Source organism: Lynx canadensis, chromosome A1, assembly GCF_007474595.2.
Source record: "Lynx canadensis isolate LIC74 chromosome A1, mLynCan4.pri.v2, whole genome shotgun sequence".
Classification (NCBI taxonomy): Eukaryota; Metazoa; Chordata; class Mammalia; order Carnivora; family Felidae; genus Lynx; species Lynx canadensis.
Window position 1 is genome coordinate 126,691,212 of NC_044303.2, and position 12,184 is coordinate 126,703,395.

Sequence of the window (12,184 nt, forward strand, 5' to 3'; positions counted from 1 at the left end):
GTGTAATGCAAAGTTTCAACCTGATTCAGGTTATTACTTCCATGCCTCTGAGCCAATATCAAGTTGATTCTTTTTCCATTCTGCCTCCAATAATAATCATTTTGACCTCGTGCAAAAGTCAAGAATCATTACTGGACTGATTAACTCTTGAAAAGAGAGGGGTGTCTCTCTAGATAGGTACAGAGAACATGGAAAGCCACACCTATGAGTCAAATGGGGAAAATAAAAGTATAACAAAAGTAAGGTTCAATTTCTAAACCGTTTTTGAACTAGTCTGGGATGAGTGCATTTGTTATGTAAGAAATAATTCTGTATTAAAGAAAGAACAGGATAACTTAATAGAGGTCTCCTGTCTCATTCTGTGAAGGTGCTTCTGGGCTCTGGTGATGAATGTGTTCATTTTATGTGACTTGCTTTGAGTAAATAACCCAGTGCCCTATCAGCTCTCCAGCCGGCGGCCAGCAGCGGCTGTGTGCGTGCTAATGACGGTGAAGGTGCCTGGGGGAGGGCCTCGGAAGGGGCTGCCCAGCGCAATCGCGCCCCTGGCACTTGCTAAGAGATTCTCAGCCCTTTCTCTGCAGCTGCCACTTGAAGTCTCCACGCTTTCCCTCCAGAGGAAAGAAGCCATCTATCTAAATCAGCTGTGTCTCTGCCTCTCCTTTCTCCCTCCGCCAGCCGCCACCCCCACCCCTTCCATTGTGTTGTGCGTTTAGCTCCGCTTCCTGCGTGAGACCCTAACCTCTTGTAGCAGCAGGCGTTACTGAGGGTTTCGGAACCTCGAGTTGCAATGGAGCTGTACGGAAAGGTGAGCAGAAGGGAGTTCCTCTGCATGCTCTGCGCGAAATGTCGCTTTGACGGACTTTGGGGTGTGTGTGTGTGTGTGCGCGCGCGCCTTGTCAATGCAATTGTGCGAGTGAACCCCTTTATGTGTGTGCTAATCATCTTTCTCCCCCGCGTTTGTTGAATGAGATTGTAAAACCACCCTGGTCTGCCTATGTTAATATGTAAACTTTCCCGATTCGGGATAAGGTGTAGAGCGGAGAGTCCCAGAACGCAGCTCCGGTTTCGTTTGCATTGGGAATTAGCACAAGGTAGTGGGTTTCCTCACCAGGAAATCACAGTCTAGCCACGGAAGGCTGTGAGTAGAAAAGAAAAATCCCCGCCGATACGAGCTGCAGTCACTTTTGGCTGCACCTCGCTAGGAAATGGGCCGGGAAGCTGGGAGCAGTAACAACCAGGAGCGATTCCAAGGGAGGAGAAGGGAGGCTCCGCGGCCAAGTCCGTCTGGAGGAGCTAGCCTGTTTGTTGCTTGCTTGCCGGGAGATGTAGTTCAGGGCTTGCCGGTGGGCCAGAAAAGCTCCGTGGAACAAGACTACAACTCCCAGGAGCGCGCGGGACTCCCGGCCAGTACGCGTGTGAGGCGCCAAGGAGGGGACAGCTCCGGTGCTGATGTTGGAGCCGGTTAGTGAACCCCAAGAGTGCAGAGTGTGGAGCGTGGAGCTCGCGGGCTGTGCAAGCTTGACCGAGCTCCCCGGCCAGCGCTGTCTTAACCAGAGAGGAAGGACATTTTGAGAACAATGAGACACGAAGCTCCCATGCAGGTGGGTCTATACAGAAAGTGTGGCCTCAGGAGGAATTGACATAGATGCTTTCTCCCTTGCTCCAAGCATAAATTGTGCTCGACCTCTGGGAAGGTCTAGGCTCAGACTCGGTCCTGAGGACACTGTTGGGTTCCTCTACGCTCCACGGGGCTGTAATTGGCTTGTCGATGAGGGATACGGATATTCATTTCCTTCCCATGCTCTGAAAGCAAGGTGTGAGTGTCTGTCTAAAATGTAAACCCGAGCAAACAAAAGTCAGGGAAACATGCAGTCTCCTATTGGCATTGATCTTCCCTTTTGGCTGGCCTGATTTGTGATCCCTGTGCAAGTGCACGGACTTGAGGTTTGGGGTTGCGGGGTCTCTCTTGGAGTCGGGATAGAGCGAATTCCACTTGGTTAAGAGCGCGTTAAAAAAGGCTAAGACAATGTTGGGGTCCCCCAAAGTCCCCTTTCTTCAATTAGAGTGCTAGTAGTATCAGGGGAAAACAGTAAAAACATTCCAGAGGCACGGCAGCCTTTAATCTCTGTGCGCAAAACTGGTTTACTCTTGCATTTTGAAGAACCCCCTCTGAGCTTTCCTGAGTGGTGTGCCCATTTGTTGTACGTTCTCATTCCGCATTTCAGTCACATTCTAAGGTTTGCTTACTTCGACTTCTATGGAAAGATGCCTCTGCCTAAGCATCCTGCCTAGGCAAATTTTGTTTTTAAGTAAAAATGAGTGTGCTTTTTAGTTTCTATGTACAACCAGTTAATGCTAAACACCAGCCTGCGTTCATTAACCTAGCAGAATGATGCAGTTGCGTAATAGAGAGGCACTTTATGAATGGGGTTGAGAGGAGAATGGAACACACAATTTGGAACATGTTGTCTCTCTTGAGAACCCACTTCTCCTGCCAAATCTAACAATATAAATATTTGCTTTTAATTTTTGCCTAAACGTTTCCCAATTGTTTTCTTCACAAATTAAAGACTTTTAACATATGCTTTGGTTTAATTTGATTTTATGGGTTATGTATATTAAGGTACACAGTGACCCGACTGTTAAATGAAAAAAAAATCTGTAGAATGTAACTGTTTGTTGAAGTATTATTTAATGGAAGCCTTCAAATTACCTTATGAGTTATTGAAAATTTGGTTTGTTCAAGAAAACAGTGGCCCCATTGTGTATCTTCTAATACCTCTGTTTGTGGCTGAGCTTTTCATTATAGACCTGATGTGAAAAGAATCTGGACAGACAATAAAGGTACAAGCTGTTGTAATCAAGATATATTGGCTTATGATAATTTTCCATTACTGGAGGCACTGCCAGGAACCAAGTGGCTAAATTAATCATATTTGATTATAAGTAAACATTGACAGTAGACTTTAAAAGTAGATTGTTAGTATTTAAGTCAACCTCATATACACACTGAAGTCTGTCAAAATAAATTACTAAAAAAAAATAGCTATGTTGCATCTTGCTTTTAATTTTCTTTGAAGAGTGGCTTAGAATGTTCATAAGAGCCATTAAAATGTTATAGAACTGAATGAAATTAATGCGTTAGGAAGAATTTTAAATTATTTCATATCAACTGTGTAGTAGGTATAATATTTAATTCTATATTTTAATCAAAACTTTAATGAAAAATTAATATAAAAACAGGTAATAAAATTAGTTTACTAGTGGATAAAGTTATTTTTATATTTATATTGTATTTTATTCATTGGACAAGATTTTTGAAATTTAAAAATCAAATGTCCAAATTCTATCATAAATTATATGTGTATTTTAAGAAATCAAAGACTACTTTCTGAGGTATATTTAATTAAAACACATCCAGTGATTGCATTTAACAAGTAAATTGTTGTTTTGATGACCCTCTATTAGAGTCAGGTTTTCAAATATATATAATGATAGGAAGAACAAAAACTCCAAACATGCTTTATGTATTGTTTACAATGGCAAGTAATGTCTCAGGACCCATACTTCTGAAACATAATCACATTCCAGGTGGCTTTGATATATGAAAATGCAACAAGATAAATACTTCACATTTTTCTTATTTTCCATTTAAAGACTCAATGAACCACATCATCATTTGAGATACATGCCTCCAGATTTATTTTTTTTTTTGGAGAAAACTTAGGTTTCTGAAAATGAGTCACAAGCAAATCCCCATTTTACAGTTTAATCATCCTAAGATATTCTTTTCCCCATTTAAAAATATTTAGTTCATTTGTTGATGTGGAACAAAACAAGCTCTTTAATTGTTGACTTCTTAATTTCTTTATAATTAATTCAAGGAAGCCTTTTACAAAATTATGTAATGTCTTTTTTTTTATTTTTTTTTTTTAAATTTTTTTTTTTTTCAACGTTTATTTTTATTTTTGGGACAGAGAGAGACAGAGCATGAATGGGGGAGGGGCAGAGAGAGAGGGAGACACAGAATCGGAAACAGGCTCCAGGCTCTGAGCCATCAGCCCAGAGCCCGACGCGGGGCTCGAACTCACGGACCGCGAGATCGTGACCTGGCTGAAGTCGGACGCTTAACCGACTGCGCCACCCAGGCGCCCCTGTAATGTCTTTTAAAAAGCATTTGATGTACTTATATAAATAGCCTGGTGGTCTATTCAAGATAGTTGTCTTTGATATATGCATATTTTCTGAAGAATATTTCCCTCTGAGTTGGTGCAAAAAGAGGGATAATAATTGTTTTTTATAGTGACTATTAAAATAATACATAATGATAGTTTTTGATATCTATATTTCCTTTGTGACTAAATAACCAGGAATAGCATTTGGTAAGTGCTCCAGATGATGGGTTAGAATTTTAATGCAAGAGATGGTCATTTTGTTTTTTCTCATTCAGTGAGTCCATAAATCCTGAAGGCCAAATGAAATGGGGGATAGCAGTGCTCATGACTTGAGGGCAAAACTCTGATGAACAGTTGTCATTTGATTCAAGAGCCAGAATGAACAAATTCCAAGTTATCTAGTACTTTGTTTGTGTCAAGCACGATTCCTTGCATTCAGATCTCAGTGTGTGTGTGTGTGTGTGTGTGTGTGTGTGTGTGTGTGTGTAAATGAGAGAGAGAGAGAGAGAAATACAAAACAATCCTAGAGGTCGCCATTACCCTAATTACAGGCAAGATACTGGAGCTTATTAAGATTCAATAACTTTTCCAACATGACAGAATCAAAATCTGCCAGATTTCTCTCTAGATAGCACATGTTCTTTCCTCTATTATTGAATTCCTCAAGAACACGCACAAGACACACAGAGGTGATGTAAAGAATGAGGGGTACTATTGATATGACATGATTCATTCATTTGGTTTAGAAGAAAGAAAAATTGTCCTGTTTGTAAAATAAGGTTGTATGTACTAAACCAAATATTTGAGAAGGGCCAATGTTTTAAAAAGTGGTTTGCTTTCTGTCTCCTGAATTTAAATTTCTTGTAGGTTTATTTATTCTCTTGCAGGACCAAAATGGAATCCATTGTCTCTGATTAATGCTTAGTCTTTAGTGTTGTTATCTGGAAGCTTGCTGGGTCATCTCATAAGTGTACAGTGTCTGAATATTTAGGAAACCAAAGAAAATCATTTATCCAAAGAATGGAGCAGAGGCAAAAAAAAAAAAAAAAGAAAAAGAAAAAGAAAGTTATCTAAAAACGAGTAGGATTTAATAAAGAATATAGGTATGTACTGAACATGAAGCTGAGGTAAAAACTATAATAGATATTAAATACAGCCATATTTTATACAAAAACAACTTACAAAGGATTAAAGTCTAAATATCACTGTTTCATTTGGCTATGGAAAATACATGACATTCTTGCATTCCATTATTGTTGATTCATGACCAAATCTAGCCTTGTGATGATCCCTTTATCTTTATCAGAAATGGAAATTTAGTCCTCACCCCTTATAGAAACAGAGAAAACTTCTAGTTGACATTGGAGAAACAAGGACTTCTTTCCTATTCTCTTTGAACAAACTCTGGAAGTTTCCACCTTTCTTCTGTAAAGGAAGTGGACGATAGAATGGGGAATTACCTGTAGCAAACAACAACAACAACAGCAACAACAACAAAACAAAAAACAAAACAAAAACCAAAAAAAAAACTTCTGTGATGTAAGAATCATTTTCCGTTTCCACTTTTTCATTCTGAGAAGTTGTGGATTTATTACATGGTAGAACCACAGTTTTTCCTGCCATTCTACGCTTATATTGGAACTGAAAATTCCTTTTCTGACCATCATATTCCAAGAAAGAAATACATTTTTATGCTAAGGAATGGGTTTTCCTGGGACTGTTCATACACTCAACCTAAGTATAAACAATTGTGCCACCTCAAAAATGTTGTATAGGTAAAAGATTTTCCAACCATTTTCTCCTTTTTTTCATTCATTCATTGGGTTCAGAGGTTCTAGAGGAACCATCTTAGTAGGGCACCATGACCTGTGAAGATGAAATCTTTTAGTTTTATTTTGAATTATATAGACCTTAGGATTTTTCATTTGTTTATTTGCAGTTTCTGAGATATTTATATACATTGAAATGCACAAATCTTAAATGAACAATTTGATGAATTTTGATAAATGGATATATCTATGTAACACACACCACTATGAAGATATAGAACATTTCCAATCAACCCCAAAAGTTCTTTCATTCGTGTTTTTTTTGTTGTTGTTATTGTTGTTGTTAATCCACTGGCAAAAAAAAAAGCTTTGACTTTTTTTTAAATCATAAATTAGTTTGCATTATTCTAGAACTTCATGTACTTCTGTGAAACATACAATATGAACATACAGTAGCACATACACTATCTACCCTTGAGTCTGGCTTATTTTGCTTAGTATAATGTGTATGGGATTAATCTGTGTTGTTGCACGTATCAATAACCGTTCCATTTTTTTGATGCATATTATACTTTTGTTATCAATCTACCAAACTTTTGAAATCCATTTTCCTGTTGGTGGATTTTGAGGTAATTTCCAATTTGGGACTATAATGATTAAGGCTGTAAACATTATCAAATTAGTCTTATCTAATAATATGCTTTCATTTCTTTTGGGTAAATAGCTAGAAGTAGAATTGGTAGGATAAAGGGTAAGTGTACATTTAGCTCTTTAAAAAAGTCAAATCTTTAGCCAAAATGGTAGTACCGTGTTACATTCTTATCAGCAGTATGTGAGCATTCCAGTAGCTTTACAATCCTCAACAACATATGGTGTCAATTGTCTTTAATTTTGGCCACTTTAATGAGTGTTTTGTGGTATCTCATTATGATTTGAATTTGCATTTTCCTGATGACCAGTGATTTGGGGACATTTGCATCTGTTTACTGGTCATTTGTATATCTTCCTTTGATAAGTGTCTGTTTAGCCTTTTGGTCTTTATGGAGAGTTGTTTTATTATTTACTTGCAGGTCTTTATGTAAATTTGCCAGATATATGTAAATGTTTATATATATTTAATTTATTAATATATATTAAAATATATATTTAAAAATATTTTCTGCCAGTCTGTAGCTTTAATACTTAATAGTGTTTTTTGATGAATATGCTTTTATTTTGATGAAATATAGGTTATTAATTATAGGTGGGGTTTCTATATATGTATCTCGACTCTACACTTCCTTTGATCTGTTTATCTTGACTATGTCCTGAGACCTTGCTGCATTTATTTATTTTTAGTAGTTTTTTCTTTTAGATTGCTTAAGAATTTCTACATAAACAATAGCATCATTCGCAAATAAAGGCTGTTCTTCCTTTCCAGTGATCTCCTTTTTTTTTTTTTTTTTTTTTCCTATCCCATTCCATAGTGTAGGCCATCCAATACAATGTTGAGTAGAAATGATGAACAGACCTCCTCAATCTTGTTCTCATTCTTAGGGGGGAAGCCTTCCATCTTTCACCATTAAGTATGAGCTCAGCTATAGTTGTTTTGTTGTTATTGCTGTTGTTGTTATTTGTATGATACCCTTATTATATTGAGAAAATTTCTTTTGATTCCTCATTTGTTGAGAGTATTTGTTTTTAACATTAAATGGGTGTTGAATTTTGTCAAAACATTTTTTTTGCATCTATTGTGGTGATCACTTGATATAGTGATAGGATATAGGCGATCCTATATTTTGTTGGATTCTATTGGTTGACTTTTTTAGTTAATCTGTCATTCCTTAGATAAACCCCTGTTAGCTACGATGCATTGTTTTTTCTATGTATTGGTAGATTCATTTTGATAATATTTCTTTTGGGATTTTTGCGTTTAACTTAATGATGGATATTGGTGTATAATTTTCTTGTAGTGCTTTTATGATGTTATAATGTTGGAATTATGCAGGCCTTATAAAACAAGCTGAAAAGTGTTCTTTTCACCCGTGTTCTGAATGATTTTGATATCTAAGATTGGTCTACTTTGATTCATAAAGTGTTTGATAGAGTTCATAAATGAAGCTATTGGAACCTAGAGTTTACTTTGCAGAAAAAAAAATCTTTAAACAACTTCAACTATCAAAATAGATACAAATATCTCTATCATTCAGCTCTTCTATCTATTTGTCATCTGTAATTTATCTCCCTTTCATGTGTTGTGGTAGGAAGAGTAGCTACCATCCCCCTTCCAAAGTTATCTATGGCCTAATCCCTGGAACATATGAATAAATTATGTTACATAACAAAAGGGACTTTGCAGATGTAATGGATGTTATACACTTTAAAGTAGGGACATTAATTTGGATTATCAGCTGGGTCCAGTCTAATCACATGAGTTGTTAAGAGCAGGGATCTTTCTCTGGCTGTAGTCAGAGAGATGTGGCACAGGGACAGTCAGAGATTTGAAGCATGAGGCTTGTTGCTTGAAGGTGAAGATGTCTATATGTCAAAAAAAAAAAAAAAAAAAGGTCTCAGTCCTACAACCACAAGCAAGTGAGTTCTGCCAACAACTTAAATGAGCTTGGAAGTTGGATTTTCCTCAAAGCCTCTAGGTAAGAACCCAGCTCTGCCAACGCGCTGATTTTGGCTTTGTAAGGCCTGAGCAGAGTAGCAGAGGACCCAGCTGAGTCACACTGTGTCCAGACTTCTGACTCAAATAATGACTGCGTGTTGTTTTAAATATCCATTATAGCAGCAGTTGAAAACTAATTATGCATGTATAATTTGTGTTAGCTTTTCAACTATACATGTTTACATTTTTTTTGGTGTTTATTCTAAAGATTGTAATACATGTCTGCAACTTGTTATATAGTCTAGTTGGTATTGTATTACTTCACATAAAATATAGTTACTTTCCAATAATATAATTTCATTCACCTCATTCTTTGTGAAATCATGTCATATGTGTTACATCTGCATTTGTTACAAGCCCTCAATACAGTTCTATATTTTTAGCTTTAAACAATCGTATGCATTTTTGTTAATTGGAAGAATGCAAAAGAAACATATGTATCTTTTTATGTTTGCCCACTACTTATTTGTCTTACCTGGTGCTTTTTCTGTAGATTTGAGTTTCTATCTGGTGTCATTTTCTTTCGGCCCAAACAACTTCCTTTAGCATTTCTTGTCATACAGATCTGCTGACAACAGATTCCCTCAGTTTTTGTTTATCTGCCAATGCTTTTTATTTTGCCTTCATTTTTGAATGATAGTTTTGTTGCATATAAAAGTTTTGATTTTTTTTTCTTTCAGTGTTTTAGGTTATTTCATTGTCTGCTGACCTCCATCATGATGTGAAGTCAGCTGTTTTTCATAATACTGTATTATGGTATTTGTTTTCTGTTTTCTGTTCAACTTTGAAGAGTTTGCCTATGGTCTGCCTAGATGTAGTTTTCTTTATGTTTAACCAGCTTAGGGATTTAATGTGGTTCTAATGCATGTAAGTTCATGTTTTTCACCAAATTTTAAAAGTATTTATGTATTGTATCTCCAAATATTTTTCCATCCCATCGCAAATGTTTATTTATTTTTGAGAGAGAGGGAGAGAGAGCATGAGCAGGGAAGGGGCAGAGAGAGGGAGGCAGAGAATCCCAAGCAGGCTCCATACTGTCAGCACAGAGCTCAACACAAGGCTTAAACTTATGAACTGTGAGCTCATGACCTGAGCCGAAGTCAAGAGTCAGACACTTAAGTAACTGAGCCACCTAGGCACCCCCCCCCCCCATATTTCATCTGAGACTTCAACATCTATATTAGATTTTAGACAGTGTTCCCAAAATCACTGAAGCTCTGCTAATTTTTTTCTTTCTCTTAAATGTTACAGTTTCTGTTGATTTATCTTCACTAACTCCTTTGCTGCCTGTAACCTTTTGATAAGCTCCTTGAGGTACCCTTGGGGCACTCTTCGTTTCAGTTACTTTTGGCTCAGTGTTGGCTTCTTTTATAATAGAAACATACTGTCAAGAAAAGATACAGATAAGCTCTTGGGGTGACATGTTTGGATATTGGAAGGTTTAATAGGGTTTATTTCTGGTATGGTCCAGAAACAAAAAAAAAAAAAAAAAAAAAAAAAACCCCAAAAAACAAACAAACAAACCACTGTGAGCTGCTCATTGAAATGGTGAGATAGAAATGTAAATAAAAATATTAGTGATTTAATTATTCCTTGTAGATTACTGGCATGAAATATAAATGAAGGAAATTTATTTTGTGTATTTTGTATAATTTGTTTATGTAACCATAAATACATTTACATTTTAATTTCTATCATTTATATTTCTATTCATCATTGCATTTGTGATGCTGCACTTTTTTCTTTGTGTCTTGAAAATAAAATTGTGGGCTTTATGACACTTTCAAAAATTTGAACAAAGTGCAAAATTGTAAAAATAAAATCATTTTAGCAATTGCTTTATTTTGTCAATGAATATATTCCTTAATAGCTTAAACTGTGAAGAAGCAAAATGCCTTTTCAAACACCAGCACGTTTCAGATTGGTTTACAGCATTATGTCAGTTTTTTTGGGGTTGTGAAATATTTCTATCCATTAAATGATGAAACCATAAGAGTGAAAGTTCTAGGTTTTCATTTGCTTACAGAATCCTAAAAAGATAGGGTCAGGGTTCCCTGAGCAGGTTCCCTGCTCTCCAATAAGCTGATTGGATTGGATCCCATATTAGGAATTTTGATCTAGCAAGCCTAAGAGTTTTATTTTGTGCCTACTTGACCTCCTGACTGAGGAAAACCTGGTAGCATTGTCACTTAGCTTCTACACCCTCAGCTTTTTATGTCTGGGAACCCAAACCATTATGTGACTTTTAGAGGTGAGGCAGTGAGGGGCACCTGGGTGGCTCTGTTGGTTGAGCCTCTGACTCTTGATTTCACTTCAGGTCATGATCTCATGGTTTGTGAGTTTGAGCCCCGCATTAGGCTCTGTACTGACAGTGCTGAGCCTGCTTTGAATTCTCTGTGTCCCTTTCTTGCTGCCCCTCACTCGCTTGCTCTCTCTCTCTCTCTCTCTGTCTTTCTGAAAACAAACAAACAAACAAACAAACATTAAAAATAAAAAAGAGTTGAGGCATTGAACCTCTCATTGTTAGTCTGCCTGCTCTTGGTCTAACTTTAGCCCATCAAGGGTGTTATTTGTTAGTCATACAGTGGCTAAGATGCATGTCTGAGTCTCATCAATTAGAAAAATTTGCAAGCCAACACTGATGAATAAGTTCTGTTCAAATGGCCATAGCTGCAGCAGCTTTATAGAGCTTCAAGAAAGAATACATGCACCAATTGGCAAAATATGACCCTCGCGTGATACTCATCTATGATGTTAGCAATAAAAGATGGTTTTTCTTTTGAATGTTGTAATTCACTGAACACCTGTTTGAGTGGTAGGACTGACGAAAAGGGACAACTGGAACACAGTACACCTGTGGATGTGAATGCTCTTTTATAACTGTGCATGGATGGGCCTGTCCTTTGTAGCAAATAATAGTAGCAGTAGCTTTTGAATGAAAAGCAGGGATGATTGTAACTAGCAAAGGGGCTTGGGAAGTCACTCTAGTCGGTGAACCTGCATGACATAGAAACACAAATAGATAAAATAATAACCCACCCAGCTTTCCAAGAATGGTTCAGATATTTCCTTTGTGTCATAAGTGCATGTACAATGGGGTGTTTGCCCCTCTACATGACCTACCTTGATGAATGGAATAAGAGAAGAGAAATGTTAGGATTTGGAAGGAATCTGTAGCAAATCTCTGGAGGTATTTTTCAAGGTTTACCTATTTAAAATCATTTTTAATGTTTTTGAAATGTTTATTATTTTTAAAATGGTTGATGTTTTAAAAATGTTTGGTGATAAAAATTCCTTAGGAAATACATATATTAATATTAAGATTTAGTCTTTTTTTTTCCCCCGGTGGGAATGTTTAGAGTATTTTGCTAGGTATTTTTAGAAGAGTCTTTTCACTATACCACAGAGTACTTATTTATTCTGTTTACATTTTATTTTCTTCTCAGGAAAAAGTGCTCTTACAAGAGACATTCTTTACCTTGTGTTTTCAACTTGGACACTGGCCTCCTGTAGCTGTCAGGTGCTTTCTTATGGAGTTAGGGGAAGTAAAGTCCACTTGTGTGTTATTTTTTAAAATGACTGATAGAGAA

General features: G+C 36.7%; 1 protein-coding gene across 2 annotated transcripts in view; it reads left to right on the forward strand.

The window, feature by feature from the left end:
- Positions 1-493: 493 nt before the first annotated feature.
- Positions 494-12,184, forward strand: part of RAB3C (RAB3C, member RAS oncogene family) — a 297,846-nt gene continuing 286,155 nt past the window's right edge. The window contains exon 1 of one of the 2 annotated variants that reach the window (XM_030321390.1): positions 494-805. In XM_030321390.1, the coding sequence (XP_030177250.1) occupies positions 788-805 (18 nt within the window). In that variant the 5' untranslated portion in view covers positions 494-787. Of the gene's footprint in view, positions 806-1,447; positions 1,602-12,184 lie in introns of those variants that run through there. The other variant, XM_030321383.1, reaches the window with a different exon arrangement.